The sequence below is a fragment of the Gadus chalcogrammus genome, chromosome 3 (genome assembly GCF_026213295.1).
Source record: "Gadus chalcogrammus isolate NIFS_2021 chromosome 3, NIFS_Gcha_1.0, whole genome shotgun sequence".
Lineage (NCBI taxonomy): Eukaryota > Metazoa > Chordata > Actinopteri > Gadiformes > Gadidae > Gadus > Gadus chalcogrammus.
Window position 1 is genome coordinate 9428013 of NC_079414.1, and position 19452 is coordinate 9447464.

Below are 19452 nucleotides of genomic sequence, written 5' to 3' on the forward strand. Positions count from 1 at the left end.
GAGAGAGAGAGGAGAGAGAGAGAGAGAGAGAGAGAGAGAGAGAGAGAGAGAGAGAGAGAGAGAGAGAGAGAGAGAGAGAGAGAGAGACCAGGGAAGCGAGAGGTAGAGACACAGAGAGAGAGAAAGAGAGAGAGAGAGAGAGAGAGAGACACCAGGGAAGCGAGAGGTAGAGACACAGAGAGAGAGAGAGACTACCCCCAGGGGAGAGAGAGAGAGAGAGAGAGAGAGAGAGAGAGAGAGAGAGAGAGAGAGAGAGAGAGAGAGAGAGAGAGAGAGAGAGAACACAGAGTCTATCCCCAGGGGAGAGTGAGAGAGACCCACGCTAAATGAGTGTGAGGTAGTGTGTGTGTGTGTGTGTGTGTGTGTGTGTGTGTGTGTGTGTGTGTGTGTGTGTGTGTGTGTGTGTGTGTGTGTGTGTGTGTGTGTGTGTGTGTGTGTGTAGGGAGGGTAATCCCCAAACTCAAATCACTATTTGTTTGGGATATTTATCAGACGTACACTAATAGAGACGTAGGTGCACGGTAGGGGTGCAACTCTATATATCGGGGTCCTACTCTATGCATATATCGGGATGTTGATCTATATATCAGGGTGCTACTCTATATATCTGGGTACTATTCGATATATCAGGGTGCAACTCTTTATATCGGGGTACTACCATATATATTTTGGTGCTACTATATTTATCCGGGGGCCATTCTATATATTGGGGTGCTACGCTATATGTCAGGGTGTTACTCTATATATCGGGGTACTACTCTATATGTCAGGGTACTATTCTATATATCAGGGTGCAACTCTTTATATCGGGGTGCTACTATATATACTTTGGTGCTACTATATATAACAAGTCGCTACTCTTTATATCGGGGTACTACTATATGCAGTATATCAGGGTGCAGCTCTATCAGGGTGCTATTCTATATATCGGGGTGTTGATCTATATATCAGGTTGCTACTCTATATATCAGGATGCTACTCTATATATCAGGGTGCTACTCTATATATCAGAGGGCCACTCTATAAGTCTGGGTGCTACTCTATATATCAGGTTGCTACTCTTTAAATCAGGGTGCTACTCTATATATCAGGTTGCTACTCTTTAAATCAGGGTGCTACTCTATATATCAGAGTGCCACTCTATAAGTCTGTGTGCTACTCTATATATCAGGGTGCTACTCTTTATATCGGGGTACTACTCTATATGTCAGGGTGCTACTCTATATATCGGGGTACTACTCTATATATCAGGATGCTACTCTTTATATCGGGGTACTACTCTATATATCAGGATGCTACTCTTTATATCGAGGTACTACTCTATATGTCAGGGTGCTACTCTATATATCGGGGTACTACTCTATATATCAGGATGCTACTCTTTATATCGGGGTACTACTCTATATGTCAGGGTGCTACTCTATATATCGGGGTACTACTCTATATATCAGGATGCTACTCTATGTGTCAGAGTGCCACTCTATAAGTCTGGGTGCTACTCTATATATTGAGATGCTACTTAATATATTTAGGTGCTGTATGTATCAGGGGTCATTTGGTCGTCTGGCTCCCTGCATACACAGTCTGTTTTGTCCCTCTCTGACTCTTTGTTTAATCCCATTTGGTAACTAAATCAGGCCCATGTTTGATTCACACACATTAACGCAATTAAGCACATAAAAGCTAGGCGACATAATCAGCTCGGCCTTGGATCCCTTGATGGGGGGTAGGGCAGGGGAAGGGGTTGTGAGGAGACCGTGAGAAGATGGGGAGGTGGGACCGAGAGCTGCACCTGCTCTCTAAACCTTCTCAGACTCCCAGTCTCCGTCCTGATCCCTGGTGGGATAGCAGAGGCCACGCAAGAGGCTGAGAGACTCTGCTGGGTTCAGATATAGACGCACACAGCTGCGGTTAATGTTTATTTGTTTATTCAGGAAGTTCACACTGGTTAATGTAGATGTGGTTATTAAGGAAGTATACATGGGTTAATATTGATGGGTTTATACAGGAAGTACACATGGGTTAATGTTTATCTATTTATTCAGGAAGTACACATGGGTTAATTTTGGTGTTTATTCAGGAAGTACAGATTGGTTATTTTTTATTTGTTTATTCAGGAAGTACAGATGGGTTAACTTTGTTGTTTATACAGGTAGCAGGGATGGGTTAATGTTGATGTGTTTATTCCGGAGGTGCACATGGGTTAATGTTGATGTTTTTATTCAGGAAGTGCACATTGGTTAATGTTGATGTTATTAAGGAAGTAAAGATGGGTTAATGTTGATGTTTATACAGGAAGTAAAAATGGGTTGATGTGTGTATTCAGGAAGTGCACATGGTTTGATGTGTTTATTCAGGAAGTGCAATTAACGGTTACTAGGGTTTATCTGGAATTTTATTTCAGGGGGAGAGAACTTTTTGATGTTTTTTGTTAGGGATAAACAAAAGAAGTTCTAAACTAATGCATTGATAAATAAAATATCATGGATCAATATGACTGACAGAAACCATAGATGGCTAGATTTCACCAGCAACATGGAGGTTATCATAATTAATTACAAGAGGTATACACATTAACAATAATGGGCAGGGTAGAGGTTACTAATAAGCAGTATGGTATTAACCTTGAAAACATGCTGAAGCATTCTAAAGGGCTTTAGCTCTGTTGGTGCTAGGCCTACAAGGTGCTGGGAGTCCTGCATTACGGCACTATGAAAAATGATAGATAATACCTAGATAATCTGGGATAATCTGGTTGGAATTGGATCACAGATTAGATATCTAGTTTCTATTTCAGGTCTAGTATGTACTTTAGGTATGTAGAAATTGTAGTACGACTGTACTCACTAGGGGGCGCACGAACTCTTTATAAAGCCTGTATGGGCCGAGTGAGGGAAAACGATTTTAACTTCTGTTTTAAAGGACCACATAAAGTAAAAACAACTGTTAAAACACAGCGACGTGCCATCATAAAATGCATCAGGCAGGTGAACATTAATCAACGGAACGATGAAAAAGTGGTCATCCAAAAAGCTGATGATGATAACCAAACAACCAAACAAAACAGCATATATTGCAGATTATGTGTAGGTTTGAACTGCTCTGATGGGGGTGGAAGTAGAAGTGGCCTGCAGAACGTTTTACTCCAGGAGGAGATAAGGGTTTCAGGCAGATTAGTCCATTTCACTTGGAAAGCCCTCGGGCGCGCATCTCGCACGGTCCCCGGCTAAGCCTCTTATTATTAGGACCGTGAACCAAGACCGTGAGCACACCAGATGTACACAACACCCACCCAGGTCCCCTGCTGCGAGGTGCAATCAGCCGCCAGTCTTCCTGTGAGTCCTCGTTGCGGTTAAAATAACGGAAACATTGGGTTGACTATTTTCACACATAGCTGTGATACCCAAGTCTTATCTTATTTCCGAGTTGGTGAACCATGCTCCCACAAGATCTGGGGTTCCACAAGAACCGCCGTGTTTCGGACCCGGTGTTCCCCCTCGACGATGCGCCGATTCCGGTGCGCCGTGTGAAGAACCGGGACTTCCCTCTGAGCGCGAAGCGCAAGCGGTCCGGGTCGGTCCCGGAGCGCAGGGTGAACTGCGTGCTGGTGGGCGACGGGGCTGTGGGGAAGACCAGCCTGGTCGTCAGCTACACCACCAATGGATACCCGGCGGAATATATTCCCACAGCTTTTGACAACTTCACAGGTAGCCTAATGATAAAAACATTTTTTGCAGGTAGTTTTAATTAAAATAACTGAATTGATTGCAATTTAGTATTAGTGTATCTCAGGGCTACTTATGATAATGAACTATCCACGCTGTTAACGTAATGTGAGCAAACACCTTTGAGCGCAGATTAGGTATCTCACCTAATCTTTAGCCTAGTATCCCTCATTTCATGGGATTAATTATGTCCTCTTCCGTCTCTGCAGTGATGGTAGTGGTCGATGGTAAACCAGTGAGACTGCAGCTCTGCGACATGGCTGGCCAGGTAACAATATATATTTGATTATACCCGTTACAACAAATATACTTATGTTACAACTAGATGACAGCGATAGATGGTGGACATTGTCTTCTTTAACCGTGAGAACTTTCTCTCCCTCTGCTGCTGTTACGATAGAAATGGGGACACGTGGACCCCTCCATTAATGTAAGATGTTAGTTCACCTGGTGGCTAGTAGTTTAGATTATCTTTGAAATAGCATGTTAACAAAAGTTAACAACATGTTCACTTTTACCTGTTAACAAGTGTTATTTATATTTTTTAACTAGGCCTAGTATTTTAGTTGGGTTTAATTAGTGCAGCACTTAGTCTAGTTTGGCTTTGAGTTTGCCTGGCCGACGCTGCGCTCCTTCTTGTCCCTGGAGTTGTTGCGCCCCCTGTAGACCCCTCTCGGTACACCCTGCTCCCCGTCTCTCTATCCTCCATCGCCCTCTTGTGGCTTGTTTCTCTGGAATTTAGAAACCGTCGTTTTCATTGGTTTATTTTAAGGAGTGTTTATTTGTAATAAACCCAATGCATCCATGTGTCTCAGCTCTTCTCCTTATCATTTTTCTCACCTCGCCCCCACCTCTCCCTTTTATTCCCCCCCCCCCTCCCCACCAGGAGAACCTGGAGAAGCTGCGGCCCCTATGTTACCGTAGCGCCGACGTCTTCCTGCTGTGCTACAGCGTGGTTCGCCCCTCCTCCTTCCGCGGCCTGGCCCAGCACTGGGTGCCCGAGGTGCGTCGGCAACGGCCCCACACCCCCCTGGTGCTGATTGGCACCCAGCTGGACCTCCGCGAGGACGTGCAGGTCCTGATCCAGTTGGCCCGGGCCCAGGAAACGCCCGTCAGCCCCCAGGACGGCCAGCGGCTGGCCCAGGAGATCGGCGCCGTGGGCTTCGCCGAGTGTTCGGCTCTGACCCAGAAGAACCTGAAGGACGCCTTCGACGCCGCCATCTTGGCCAGTGTTGGCGGCGGCGAGGAGGAGGAGGAGCAGGAGGGGGAGAAGGAGAAGGAGGAGAAGAAGCAGGAGGAGAGCAAGCTGCTGACGCTGCAGAAGAAGTCTCCGGAGAAGATGCGGAGTGTGTCGGAGGCCTGGTGGAGGAGGATAGGCTGTCTGGTGGGGGAGCCCGCCTGCGACCCCCAGTGAGCCAGAACGCTTCCCTCTCCTGATGCTTTTATATCTCACCGTCGACCTGCTGGAGCCTGGGTGGTCGTGAGGAACGCTTGGTGGGCGTCGCAAGTTCAACCTTCCTGTGTATCACAGACCTGTTGGAGGTGGGAGGTGGGAGGTAAGCTGTGCCTTCCCTGCCCCTGTCTACCGTCTGATTTGCTGAAGGGGCCACAGGTGGCACACTACCTCCTTCCTAATAGGATACTGAAGGAGACCTGCTGAGGACTTCCTCTGTAGGTCAAACACAGCAGGTGGGCACCTGGCCACCTGCTGAAGAGGCGTACACGCAACACACCTGTCCTCTGCTTGGGGGGGAGAATGAAGGGGCATTTCCAGGGGAGCCGGCAGTCCTGCAGCCCCTCTTCTAAAGATAGGGTCAGGCTGCAGTTCTTACCCCTCCCCCCCCTCTCCCAATGAGACATTAAAGGACCGTGCTGCTGGGTGTTTGAATAATATATGTTTTTATAATGTATATAATATTCATTTTATACAGTTTTTAGTCCATACAGTATTTATTTGCTCATGTCATGTTTAGACGCCTAGACGGACACTCTTGTCAATTACTGTCGTGTTTTAGGTCAAGATAAGATCAAATGTTCTTTGTGAATCCCAGATGGAACATTTTGAAAAGATGTACATAGAAACAAAAATTCATCTGTTGTTTTTCATGTGTACAGGTGAACAATCCGTTAGGACATAACTCGTCTCCTCATCGAACAATAAATAAAATATAATTGATCTATAAAAGCTCAATAAATAGAAGTATTAACAATAGAGTACTACCATGGTCAACGTGTGAAGGAAGCTTTTTTGTAATCTCGCAATAAGCTCTTCTCTCTGCGTTCCTGGTCTCCTAACAACTCCTGTCTCCTCCCCCAACTCCTCCTGTCTCCTTCTCCTCACTCCTCACCTCCTAATAAGGCCAGACGTGACCACATTGACCAGATTAGCCTGCCTGATTGAATCATTGGCTTTCTGTCACTTCATCCATCTCAGGTTACAACCAGAATCCTTAGACACACACAAACATTAACTATTCAATGTTCTTTTTTAATATATAAAAATCTCAGTTAACCAAGCTCACAAGGAATGAGGTCAGTGTGGGCAGCATGGAGATTTTGAAACGGTGAGGTCATCGTTGACCTCTGACCCCAGGTGACCTGCTCTGTTTTCGCTCCACACCGAGGTGAACACCTGGTGGTAATTAACAAGGCAAGTGTGTGTTTACCTCTCCCGCACACCTGGACAGGTTTAAGCTAACCTGAACCCCCACGTTTAGCATCCAAGTCGGTCCCAGGCTCACCACATGCACACTGGATTATGATATATGCCATGTGGTGGAACCTGGAATTTAGACTGCATGCAGCATGGGCTGTGTCCCAGTGGGGAGTCGAACCCTGAGGGTGTTAATGCTGTGCTGCACAAACAGATTTCGGTCCGTCTTTCTTCATGATTCAGTCAGGTGGACTGTCAATTTCTCTCTCTCTCTCTCTCTCTCTCTCTCTCTCTCTCTCTCTCTCTCTCTCTCTCTCTCTCTCTCTCTCTCTCTCTCTCTCTCTCTCTCTCTCTCTCTCTCTCTCTTTCTCTCTCTTTCTCTCTCTCTCTATATATGAATATATTTATATATGGCACTGTGACTAGGTCTTGTCAAAGGTCATCTGGATAAGTTACCAGGTTATTCCTGTCCTGGTTAACCACACCCCCTCTTCTTTCATCAGCTTAGCCCAGTTTAGCAGTGTAGTGTGTAGTTAGTGTGTAGCATGTGTGTGTGTGGTGTTTTGTTTGTTTGTGCATGTGTGGCATGTGTGTGGTCTTTGTGTGTGCATGTGCTATTACGGTCTACTTTTTTTAACAGCTGGTGGACGCTGGTAGCCTACAGCAGTGGAGAGAGTATCAAATGGTTTGGAACCAGAACGGCCTTACAACAGTTACATGGACCATCAAGACCAGTCGTTCTAAATCTGAGAATTGGGAGATTGCTGATTATAAGCTTGTCATAATTGATGACCGATTTTTGATTTAAAAAAAAAATGGATGCCACATACAGCAGTATTTTATGAATTCAAAGTTAGGATTGTAATGATTCAGGTTCTAATTCAGTAATACTGAACTATCATACAGTAATATGTTGCATTTTACTATCTCTTTTTGTGATGTACCTTATACAGGATTGGTCCTAGCAAAAGTGAAGGAAAGTTAGACGCCCTGCTCACACAGATTTCGAGCATGTCTGCCGTCAGACTCTAGATATTTATCTAAAGTCTGATCTGTGAGAGTACTTTAAACAGCCTATTATCCACCCTAAAACTATACATTCTTGGAAATAAGTTGATTAAAGATAGTCAGCAAAACAAGGGAGTCATAATTCAAATATGGTTTAATAAATCACAGAAGTGCTTCATAAGGAATGAAAATATAGCGTTTAAAATATTAATACATTGTTTGACATACTAATAAAGTTAGAAACAGGGATTGAAATATGAATACAGTGGTCAAAATGTAAACTTCAGTGGAGAACAGTCATGGTGCATGATTTTTGTATGACACACCTTTTTCATAGTTTCTTAAGCACTACAAAAACTTTATTTAATTTAATTTATCAACACTGACTACGCTATATTCATCAAATTATAAGTAGCTGACATCAATAGACTTTAAGTTGTGAATTTAGTTGCAGTTCATTCATGGAAATCCTGTAGCTTTAAATTGTTTTAAAAACGTCAAACAACTCACATTTGTTTTAAAGGAATGGGAAAAGTATCATTTTTACACGATTTCAGGTCCGGAATGCATAACACAAACCAATCTGTGTTTTATTGATAATTGTGTTGTACTTATGGTTAATTTAACCTGAGCGGCATTGGTATAGTAAGAGTATTAATGTAAATGTAGTACCATGTATAACCATGTGTAACTAGTGGTGATAACATGGTATAATTTGAATATCATGTAGCCTGTGACAAGCTTTATGACCACATGACAGAATAGGTTAAAAAGTATCCACTTTTCACAAAATACATTTGGTTGATGACCAGTGAAGATGGTCAGAAAACATATTTTCTTATAATTTAGCCATTTTAAATGGATTTACATTTACTGGCATCTTGCAAGTAAGAGAGCGCACATGAGGGAGTGCACCTGACAGAGTGCACGTGAAGGAGTGCATGTGAAAGACAGGCCGGAGTTCACTTAAGATTGTACACGCATTACAACTATAACAATTATTAAAAATAAACAGAAACACACTCCTCTTCCTCCACATTCTCTACCTCTGCGTAAATAATATATTTATGGTTTAGCTTCAGACTAAAAGAGATAATGTAAGTAAATGAATACACATTAGCCAGAACAAGCCATTACTTATTGTACTTGTACGTTAGCCCTCTGTGGAGATACAATCAGTCAAGAGAACAATCATCAAAAGTAGTTCAACTAAAGTTTAGCTTAACACGCTGTAACATCATCACGCTAATCGTCATCAGAACAATAACAAATCCATAATACCAGCAAAACTTCACTCTTCATGGTCCTCACTATCAATACAAGACCCACCGCATTCCACAACCATTACAACCAAAGACATAACTGACAACCACGTCATATGGGAATTTCATGTTTCAAAATTAACAAATTTCAGCTTTAAATCTGACCAAAATAGATGTCCTAAATTAAAGCTATACCTTACCTTCTCGTACTCCCCTCTGAGAGAAAATACATTCTGGAATCATGAAAGAATATTAAAAAGCTTTTCAATATTTTTAAAAGGTGGGTAAAAGTTCTAAGCCAGAACATAAACAGGGCGGCGGTCGTGTTGAATGCTCTACCTTTCTCCCCCTCTCTTTTTTATTCGATCTTTAGACTATTCATAATACTATTTTCTCTGACAACAATAAAAGGCAAAATTGCCATATTTTGAATACTAAATAATTTAAGTATTTGTTTAATTATGCCTGTTTTTAATCCTTTCCTAGATCAGACAATAGAGCATAAAATCAATATCTTTAAAATAGTAAAATGTATATCAAAAATACTTCACTATTTGGTCCTCTATTTATCTTCAATTAAACATTTCCTCTAATTTCAGAGCACATGCAGCTGCCTACATGATATAATGCATCAGTAATGGAGGGTTCTTGTTCAGAAACAAAGAATCATTCAATTCTAAACAAGATAGAGATACTAAAATACTTTGTGGTGTTTTGTCCCTGATGTTTCATATACATTTCTTATAGAGTGCTTATAGATCAAGATCTTATAGCCCCTGAAGCCAGGAGACTATTTGGACTTCTTTCCCACTTTCAGTATCTCCAATAAACTACCAGAATATTCCAGAATCTCAGAGAATATTCAAGAGTTCCCTTAGCCTGGAAACCCTCTTGCTCATGTGACCAATTATCAGTGGGTGGGAGTATTTGACAGAGAAACCCTTCAGCCAATCAGCGTTACAAAACATGTGACACCGATAGGGTGTGCTGATTAGAACGGCGTAAATGTATCCTCCGCTAGTGTTCGTGGATACTCTTGGATTCCTATTTCTCTAATATCTGGACTCATTGCTGTGTTTACTTTACTTATGTTAATGTTAATGATAATGCCCAGATTACATTGTTATTTCATAAGATCGATTTAGAGATCCATACTGATCCTTTTAACCAAACAGAATGTGAGTCACGTGTTCAGGATTGTCTCAAGACCCAAGTTTCCTAGATTATTGTATTCTGCCAGAATCTTCTTGAATTGTCCTACCCTGAGAAGCAGACGACTCTGCAAGCCCATGATTCATTTGCCCTTGCCTATGCATCTGGCCCGCATCCCGTTCAGACAGGTGTCCAGCAGACCTGGCCAGGGTCGGGTTAATCACAACCGCTTATCAACGTAGTGAAACAGTTATTTTCTCTGCGTAACTATTGTGCTGTCGTCTTGACCAGGTCTCCCAAGAAGAAGAGAGCATTCTCTATATTCTCTATATCTATATGAGATCTTTCTGACTAAATAAAGGATCAATAAATACAATTAAATAAAATATATCTAATATGGGGCGTGTTGGATACGAAGACTGTACAGATTAAAAACCTATGGGAGCGCCGTTGAGGCATTTCATAAACAACCAAGATGGCTGCTGCTGATGTGTCACATGTGTCGTTGCTCTGATTGGTTGGACGTCATCTACCCTAAGGCTTCCTGAGGCATTTTGGTCCGCATGGTTTGATTACACCCCTTAGAAATCGTAAACGAACTGAGAACTTCCAGATTCCTACTCGTTCGGTCTGGCAACTTCAGGCTAGAACCTTCCTAGAACCTTCGGGGGTCCAGCCAGTAACTTCTAGATTCCTCTAGCGTGTTGGCCGGAGTAGCCCCTCCCCCTACCGGAGGCGGGCAGAGAAGCAGCGCATGTACTCCGTCACCCAATGGCTGTCCACCACCGTCAGTTCAGACCTCTGGGTCTTCTCCAGGTCGGCCGAGCGCGCCCGCCGGCGCTCCGGGTTCGATGCCCTCTTGTCCGAGCTGCGCCGGGTGGTCTGGACACAGGCGTCCGCTGTCACCCTACCCTGGACCTAAACACACAAACGTGCATGTTTACAGGCGCACACACACACATGCATACAAAGACACACTCACACACACACACACACACATGAACACATACACACACTCACATACAAGTACTCACATACACGCACACACACACACACACACACACACACACACACACACACACACACACACACACACACACACACACACACACACACACACACACACACATACACACAGAGATAGAATGCATGAATAAGGAAAGCCGGTTAGCATTAGCCACACTGCTACTGTATTATTCATACTCGCCAGCGGACATATTGTATGACATGTTCTCTGGGGACCTGTGGTCTCCAGTGTGTAGGTTTATGTGCGTAACTAAGTGTGTGGCCGGACACAATTTAGGCACTGTTATGTGTGGGCTGTTCGGGTTATGTTATGGCAGTGTATAACGGTGATCGTTTGGGAAATGAATCAAAGTTTCAATGACTTAATTGGTGAATCTTTGAATGTATTAATGCATGAATGGGTGAGTGTATTAATGCCAGTTAGTGTGAGTATGAGTGTGTGAGTGTATGTTAGTGTGTGTTTGAATATGTCAGTTGGTTTTTTGTTTATGAATCTGTGTATTTGTGAATGTGTGACGTTCGGTTGTGTGTTTGCGTGTATGGTTGTATGAATGTGTGATTGTGTGAATGTGTGGGTGTTGTTGTGTCCCGACCTGCTCCTTGTGAATGGGGTAGGTTTGTTGTTTGTTAGTGTGTTGGAATGTATGAATGTATGAATAAATGAATGCATGAATGTGTGACCATGTGAATATGTGGGTGTTGTGTTCTCACCTGCTGCTTGGCATCCAGCCAGTGATGTCGTCCGGAGCGCTGCAGCGTCTCCTTGGCGACAAGGGAGGGCTGGCTCTTGGCCCGGGAGGGCTTGCGGACCGCCCCGCTCTCGTCTCCAGACCCCCCATGGTGAAGGGCGGCCGGGGGCCGGCGGGGGCGGCGCCGGGGCCCAGGTCTCGTTGGCTCCTGGTCTGAGGAATCCAATGGCCCAGCGTCCGTCTCGGTGGTCTCTGAGGGTCCGGTGCTGCTCAAGGCCTCCTTTGTGGGCCCCCGCCGGGCCCTCACACCCGGACGGCTCCCTGCGACAGGACAGGAAAGGGGTCCATGACCTTTGACCTCTCAGGGTTTGAGTGGGATGAACCCATCTCTGGTACCCCACTGAGCTTTGTCACAGATACCCTCTTCTACCGAGGACGCATGACAACACACTGACAGAACACCCGCCAAGATGAGGCACAGGCAGGCCGACAGACAGAGAGGCAGACAGACAGACAAGGACAGTTTCTTTCCTACAAAATATCCTTATTGTATTTAATATTTCGTACTCCCAACTGAATAAGGTTGAATAAGGGAGGTGTACTCACATGAACACTAGGATCTATAAAGGAGTGCACTATAAACCCTAGGATATATAAAGGGGTGTACTCCTATAAACAATAGGATATATAAAGGAGTGTGATATAAACACTAAGATATATAAAGGGGTGTACTCCTATAAACACTAGGATATATAAAGGGGTGTACTCCTCTAAACACTAGGGTCTATAAAGGGGTGTACTCCTATAAACCCTAGGATATCTAAAGGAGTGTACTCTTATTAACACTAGGGTCTATAAAGGTGGTGTACCCTTATAAACACCTGGATCTATAAAGGGGTGTACTCCTATAAACACTAGGGTCTATAAAACAGTGTAGTCCTCTTAAAACCTGGGTTTGTAAAGGGGTGTACTCTTATAAACAAGAGGATATATAAAGGGGTGTACTCTTATAAACAAGAGGATATATAAAGGGGTGTACTCTTATAAACATCTGGGTCTATAAAGGGGTGTACTCTTATAAACACCTGGGTCTATAAAGGGGTGTACTCTTATAAACACTAGGGTCTATAAAGGGGTGCACTCTTATAAACATGAGGATATATAAAGGGGTGTACTCCTATAAACACCTGGGTCTATAAAGGGGTGTACTCTTGTAAACACTAGGTCCTAGGGTCTATAAAGGAGCATTGGTCACCTGCCAGAGACGTGTCCGTTTCCCTCGCCTTGACCTCGGCGTCTACACCCCTGAAAGGGGGCTTGGGCTCAGGTGGCGGCTCAAATTTGGACAGTCGGTCGCGACCCCTGACCTCGGAGTGCATCTGAGGGACCACGGAGAGCGGGGCGATCTCTCTGCGGGACGGCCGCGGAGTGGAGCCCCCGCTGGAGTCGGAGACGCGGTCCCAGCCGTTCCACACCCAGGGCTTGTGGGAGTGCTCCATGACCCGCCGGGTCAGCCGGTACCTCAGGGAGTCCTCGTAGCACTTGGAGAACGTCTCCCACTTGGGCTCGCGGAACTTCTTCATGTACTCCGTGCAGCGGAGCTTCTTGGTCACCACGGCGGCCATGCTGTCTTTAGGCTGCGTCATCTTCCCTCGTCCCCTCAGAACTGGGAGTGGGGAGAATAATGTGCTGCAGTAAGCCTGCTGTTTGAGAGGCAGTGATTCAAAGAGGGCAATTTGGGCCATTGATCACTTTATAAAAGTGAGTTAAGAGAACAGTTCTTAAAAAATCACTTATTTTCCTACAGTTACTCTTATACAATGGTTGCTAAAACGGTTAGTATAGAGTGCTATTTCACAAGATAAACACACAGCAGCAGTAATATAACACACACCGTAATATAGTTCCTCAAGACAGCCAGATGATTGCTGAGCAACACAGGTTAGCATAAATTGAGATTGACAGAGCTTTAATACAAAAAAAGGTATTGTTACGTGGTCACAGGTGTGTGTTTGCAGACTTCTGGACTTCACAGCAAAAGAAACATAGAAGTAAAGAGTTCAAACACTATCAAATAATAATGTAACCACAAATAATATCTAGAAAATAAGTTATCCAGAAAATATGGCAAAAGAAACTGATTCTAATGCTAAACGCGATTAACATAATACGATTCCTGAACTGGCTTGTGTAGAGACCACCTGCTGGCGTAGTGTGTCGTCGGAGAGCATCTCGCGCCATGCCACGCCCCCCCCCCCCCGCCTCTAGAAAAGCTGTCTGGCCCACGGTCTTATCCCGTGATTTATGTTTGCGCCACCAGTTGACTGTCAACAACAGCAGATAAACACACTATAGTCACCCCCGGTGGTTATGGTAGGCTATACATCGTAAACACACACAGTATTCATATCGAACACAGTCGAGCTACAACGCCATTATTACAGAGGTCTTGTTACTGGGCAGTAGGCTATGAATAATTCACTGAGGCTGCCTGGGTAACCTTACAGCAAACCTCTTGGTTTACACAGCGAGCACAGGAGAAGCCTGTCGCCTACTGGGTCGCTGGTGGCCAAATATAGCCCACCTTCCTATAGTATCCCTAACCCATCCCCTTGCCTTCTCCCTCCTCGGAGCAGAAGGCGACGCTGTCTCTGCACATGCACATGCACACGCACACGCACGGGCCAATCCCACTCTCGCCTGTAGCATGATTATTGGAAAATGACATCACTCAGTGTTTTCTTCTCTCTTTTTTTGCACATCTACTCGACTTATAGTGGACCGGTTTTCCCGTAGGCGGTTGGGATCAGATGAGAATATTCTAATATGAGCCGAAGAAAGGTCTAACGAACCCCCTACTCACCACGCGACCTTTGCTCCCGTTACTCGACGGACCTTAACGTTGACTCGTCGACCCCCCCAGCAGCATGACCACAGGCTGTCACACGGTCAGCATCCCGCAGGTGAGGGAGTCCGGTCCCAGCATCCGAGGAGGAGAGGGTCGACGTGTTTCTCAGAGATGAGCCAGCGCAACCTTACTGCGCATGCGTCTGTATAGAACTCGCCGCTCTCCCTACGCTCCAGATAACCTCGTCCCCCACGGCGCTTTCCTCTCGCGACGGAGCCCCCCTTGGAACGGGATGCTCCAGATCATCGTCATTGGCGAGAAGGTGGGAAGCAGGGACTTTCAGTGGGATCAGGTGTTGTAAATGTGGTTGTTTATTTATGTTTATTTATTTATTCAAACTAGCAGGACATTAAACCTGCTGCATTAGCGACACCCTGGGGCCCTCACAAGATTTAATGAGTTTACTTTGGTAAAGGATTCATAATCCAGTACTTGACCGTGTTGGCTGGTTGGGCTGTCTGAAGGGCAGGTCGTTTAAACTCCCCTGTATCATCCAAGTGTTAAGTGAACCCGTCAAAGCCCAGTGCTTAGACTAGTAGATCATTGTTTATAAGAACAGCTCAGACTTATTATAGGCCTAGAGGGCTTCCAAGAGCACTTGAGTAAAAAAACACAGAAGTCATCGTTTGAAAATAAATTTTTATTTGCTTTGTTCTTGTATTTTTGGTCTTTTCTTGTTAGTTGTACGGGTTTTTCCTCGAAGCAAACAGCCAACATGCCCCGTTAAGGGGTCGCGGGCCTGCGTCCTTACAAAACAATCAGTCCATTTAGGCCGACATAATCAATAAATATTAATATGTACAGTTCACACATTCACTTGCTGACGTCGCTAGTCTGCGCGTCGCGATGTCGACTGCTCGCTCCGGCTGCGCCACCTGCGCACTTGGGTGACCACTCCACCACAACAACAACAACAACAACAACTACAACAACAACAACAACAACAAAATGTTCACTAAGCACCAGAGTGGCGCCGCCGTGCCACCGGTTGTTTGTCTCCTGAGAGGATGCGCAGTGTCGCCGTTTAGAAGCACTTCCTGTGGACGATGGAGGGGCCTGCCTCGTCGTACTCCTGCTTGCTGATCCACATCTGCTGGAAGGTGGACAGGGAAGCCAGGATGGAGCCACCGATCCAGACGGAGTACTTCCTCTCTGGGGGGGCGATGATCTGGAGAGGAGGAGGAGAGGTTCTTCTGGGTTAGTCATTGCGCAGACTTGTGATGTCACTAAAGGACCCGCTAGGGGGCAGGACTTCTAGCTCTGTCTACAGGTAGGAGTGTTGGCACGCAACCTTTCGGCTGGGGAGTCGGAACACAGCCCCACAATATCTAAATAAATAAATTAAGTGTTTCTCCGGGCGTTCATATATTCAGTTAGAAAGCAGCTGTGTAGTGAAGTAAGAGGTAAAGTGATAGTTCGGATGAGTGATGGATCGAGGAGGATTAGAGGGAGGAGGAGTAATAGTTCCATACCTTGATCTTCATGGTGGATGGAGCCAGGGCGGTGATCTCCTTCTGCATGCGGTCAGCGATACCGGGGTACATGGTGGTACCACCGGACAGCACGTTGTTGGCGTACAGGTCCTTGCGGATATCAATGTCACACTTCATGATGCTGTTGTAGGCGGTCTCATGGATACCGGCGGACTCCATTCCTGGGGTGCACATCAGATCACATCACATTAGATCACACGTAACAGCCGCACACAATATAAGGGTAAAATGTACACAATTATATCTATAAATAAAAAAGGAAAGATGTGCTAAGCAGAATGTACAATGTATTCCACCACATGATTGCGTTTAACTTTGACTATTGCACATAACTGGATCTGCGCAAAATATAAATTTGGATTTTGTATATAAGGTCTGTGATATTGTTACTACTTATATACTTACTAGACCACTTTTATTTCGTCGATCATTTTGTATCTTTCTATTCATTATCGCGTTATGATAAGGTTTCTATCGCAGTGTTGTTCTCGGACGGTATGAGGCCCGGAGTAGGACCTTGATTACGCACCGATGAAGGAGGGCTGGAAGAGGGTCTCTGGGCAACGGAAACGCTCGTTTCCAATGGTGATGACCTGACCGTCGGGGAGCTCGTAGCTCTTCTCCAGGGAGGAAGAGGAGGCTGCGGTGGCCATCTCATTCTCGAAGTCCAGAGCCACGTAGCAAAGCTTCTCCTTGATGTCGCGCACGATCTCGCGCTCGGCTGGAACAATCAAAAAGCACATTTGGTCAGTCAGCAGGTGCGCGTAACATTGAGAGTGTCAATGCGCGACACATTAAGAAAAACCGGCAAAACCGATCAAAGTTAATATTTTGTTTCTAATTCAATCTTACCGGTGGTGACGAAGGAGTAGCCACGCTCTGTCAGGATCTTCATGAGGTAGTCGGTAAGGTCGCGACCGGCCAGGTCAAGACGCATGATGGCATGGGGCAGGGCATAACCCTCATACACTGGCACGTTGTGGGTCACACCGTCACCGGAATCCAGCACGATACCTGCACGACAAATGCATCGAGGTTACTCTCGTGGTCACGGGGACGGGGTGATATCCGCTGTTCTAACTCAAGCCATGCTGTACACTTTCTATATCAATATTCCATATTTCAGTTGAATGCATAATATCACAGTGTCGGAGACACTTTGTAGCGAGGCATACAACGTTTATATTTGATGTACATTTTTGTGAAGGCTTATTTATTTTTCTATATCTCAGAATGGTATTTTTTAAGGCCTATTGCCTTACTGTATTTTCATCTTTATATTTTGTATTCTTGTTCATTATTCTGATTCTTCTTATTCTTATTAATAATGCACCTGTGAAGTCCTGGGCGCACAATTTGTGTGCGTAAACTTGGTGCGTAAACTTGTGCCCAGGCGGTGGGCGGGCCCTCACCTGTGGTACGACCGGAAGCGTACAGGGACAGCACAGCCTGGATGGCCACATACATGGCGGGCACGTTGAAGGTCTCAAACATGATCTGGGTCATCTTCTCTCTGTTGGCCTTGGGGTTCAGGGGGGCTTCAGTGAGCAGGGTGGGGTGCTCCTCGGGTGCCACACGCAGCTCATTGTAGAAGGTGTGATGCCAGATCTTCTCCATGTCGTCCCAATTGGTGATGATACCATGCTCGATGGGGTACTTGAGGGTCAGGATACCTCTCTTGCTCTGGGCCTCGTCTCCTACGTAGGAGTCCTTCTGACCCATACCCACCATGACACCCTAGGGGAGAGAGAGAGAGGAACCGCTCTTTAGTACACTGGTACACACGCGGGTCACGCCAGACCCCCGTGCTGCGGTGGTCTGGCTGGTATGTAATTAGTGAACAGGCCTATAAGCAGGCCTTCACATTCTACCAGGTAAAATTAATGTTGAATAAAAAATAATAATAATGTAGCAACAACACGTGTGTCTTGTGTTCCATTTCGTCGACATTTTCTACAAAACTGCAGTTTATCATTGGAATCAAGATGAGTGAATTTACCATGATGAATGAATTAAATGTTTTAATGTCGCCCCATAAGTCGAGAGCAGTACAGCACAAGAGTACTGTGCAATACAAATGATTGTGCTGTGATGATTGAATGTATTGTAGTGGACAGTTGAGTGCATTGTATTGATGGAGTGAATGAAAGGTTACCTGATGACGGGGGCGTCCGACGATGGAGGGGAACACGGCGCGGGGCGCGTCGTCTCCGGCGAACCCAGCCTTCACAAGGCCGGAGCCATTGTCGCACACGAGGGCGGTGGTCTCTTCGTCGTCACACATCTTGGCTTATTCTGGGCTGAGGAGGGAGCAGACGTTAATCTATTTGTGTAACGATCAATCCACGTCTGATAAATCGCCCTGCCCACTTGTTGATCCCCGTACGTGATACATGCATTTTCTTTTACGCATTTGTTTGGAGTCAAATAGTTTTGTATATTGAAACAGTAGGCCAACCCTTCTTGCACATTTCCTGAAAAACCCACCCTTGAATTTAAAGCGATAGCTGTTTTGTCTCTGTTATTTACACATGCGCTAAAGTAACCGAATTAATCCAAGTTGTGCTCATGTCTTTCTAAACGAAACTTCCAGCGGTGCAGAACAGAGCCGTTTCTAGTCGGACGGTCTCGGGACGTCCTGCGCCCACTAGCAGCGCTGGGACAGTTACAACTAATAATAACTTGTTAAGTATAGCTTTTATGACGATGAAATCCAATGAAACAAGCTACCATATCTAACCAACTGCACACCAAACCACCACTTCAACTATTGCGGTATTATTATGATTATAATAAAGTAGAATTATGTTTGACAGATGCTTTTTATCCAAAGAGACGTGCTCATCATTAGGACAAAACTTCCAGTTCCTTAGTGTCCGGAAAGTAAACAGCCGCGGGGGCCAAGTCCCAAACACCGCATGGTCCAATGGGTTAACTGTAAGAACCCCTCTACCGAACCACAGATTAACTCCTCCATGCCGACCCCTAGCCCCAACCCTCCATCCTGAATAACAAACATGGCATCAGTCCAGGACACTCACCAGTGGTAGTTCCGGAGGATAGAGCACAAGGTAACCGCAGTTGGTTGCAGGTGACGGCCAACCCCGAAAGTTGGGGTGCTTATATACCCCCTGACACCCCGTTAACGGCCAACCCCCCCGATCCAGTCACAACACAGAGGAGGGTCTTCCATGCGGAGCGTATTCCACAGGAATCCCGGCTTCCCTGGGACCATATTTGGGTCTTGGTGCGGACTGAGCGTCGGTTGGACACCGCGGACCTGCGCTGGAGCGGCGCGCTGCGTCGGTCTCCAGGCGGTCCATATATGGCGCGGTGGTCCCTGTCCTGTGCAGGAGGGCTCGCGGCCTCTCGGCCCGTGTAAGGCGACCCAACAGTAGTAGCATGCCGGGCCCAAAGGCTACTTCGGCTGGCATCCCCGACACAGGGGCGCGCTTCTTTACGCATGCAGCAGCAGCCGTGGAGACTGGTATAGACACGACCAGATCCACACCGTCCCTTGTCCACACAAGGACTAC

General features: G+C 45.6%; 3 protein-coding genes across 3 annotated transcripts; 1 reads left to right on the top strand and 2 right to left on the bottom strand.

Annotated features, from left to right (window-relative positions):
• The first annotated feature begins 3260 nt into the window (after positions 1 to 3260).
• Positions 3261 to 6050, top strand: si:ch211-133l11.10 (cell division control protein 42 homolog). The gene is made up of 3 exons (XM_056585898.1): positions 3261 to 3707; positions 3935 to 3993; positions 4612 to 6050. Exons 1-3 carry the CDS (start codon positions 3437 to 3439, stop codon positions 5137 to 5139), a joined length of 858 nt encoding a protein of 285 aa, XP_056441873.1. The 5' UTR covers positions 3261 to 3436; the 3' UTR covers positions 5140 to 6050.
• A 1489-nt stretch (positions 6051 to 7539) lies between these two features.
• On the bottom strand, positions 7540 to 14965 carry ccsapa (centriole, cilia and spindle-associated protein a). Its single transcript, XM_056585897.1, has 4 exons — positions 14379 to 14965; positions 12771 to 13181; positions 11538 to 11836; positions 7540 to 10718 (listed from the first exon to the last, which is right to left on the bottom strand). Exons 2-4 carry the CDS (start codon positions 13159 to 13161, stop codon positions 10527 to 10529), a joined length of 882 nt encoding a protein of 293 aa, XP_056441872.1. The 5' UTR covers positions 13162 to 13181; positions 14379 to 14965; the 3' UTR covers positions 7540 to 10526.
• Positions 14966 to 15048: 83 nt separating this feature from the next.
• On the bottom strand, positions 15049 to 19153 carry acta1a (actin alpha 1, skeletal muscle a). The gene is made up of 7 exons (XM_056585882.1): positions 18958 to 19153; positions 18072 to 18216; positions 17329 to 17653; positions 16769 to 16930; positions 16446 to 16637; positions 15896 to 16077; positions 15049 to 15591 (listed from the first exon to the last, which is right to left on the bottom strand). The coding sequence occupies exons 2-7, from the start codon at positions 18198 to 18200 to the stop codon at positions 15448 to 15450; spliced, it is 1134 nt and encodes a 377-aa protein (XP_056441857.1). The 5' UTR covers positions 18201 to 18216; positions 18958 to 19153; the 3' UTR covers positions 15049 to 15447.
• Positions 19154 to 19452: the final 299 nt, after the last annotated feature.

Coding starts and splice junctions, on each gene's coding strand:
- si:ch211-133l11.10 (XM_056585898.1), top strand. CDS start 3,437: ATGCTCCCACAAGATCTGGGGTTCCACAAGAACCGCCGTGTTTCGGAC. Junction 3,708..3,934: donor AGCTTTTGACAACTTCACAG/GTAGCCTAATGA, acceptor CCGTCTCTGCAG/TGATGGTAGTGGTCGATGGT. Junction 3,994..4,611: donor TCTGCGACATGGCTGGCCAG/GTAACAATATAT, acceptor CCTCCCCACCAG/GAGAACCTGGAGAAGCTGCG.
- ccsapa (XM_056585897.1), bottom strand. CDS start 13,161: ATGACGCAGCCTAAAGACAGCATGGCCGCCGTGGTGACCAAGAAGCTC. Junction 11,837..12,770: donor AACGGACACGTCTCTGGCAG/GTGACCAATGCT, acceptor GTCCTGTCGCAG/GGAGCCGTCCGGGTGTGAGG. Junction 10,719..11,537: donor GGCTGGATGCCAAGCAGCAG/GTGAGAACACAA, acceptor TTGTGTGTTTAG/GTCCAGGGTAGGGTGACAGC.
- acta1a (XM_056585882.1), bottom strand. CDS start 18,200: ATGTGTGACGACGAAGAGACCACCGCCCTCGTGTGCGACAATGGCTCC. Junction 17,654..18,071: donor TCGGACGCCCCCGTCATCAG/GTAACCTTTCAT, acceptor TCTCTCCCCTAG/GGTGTCATGGTGGGTATGGG. Junction 16,931..17,328: donor CGCTTCCGGTCGTACCACAG/GTGAGGGCCCGC, acceptor TTTGTCGTGCAG/GTATCGTGCTGGATTCCGGT.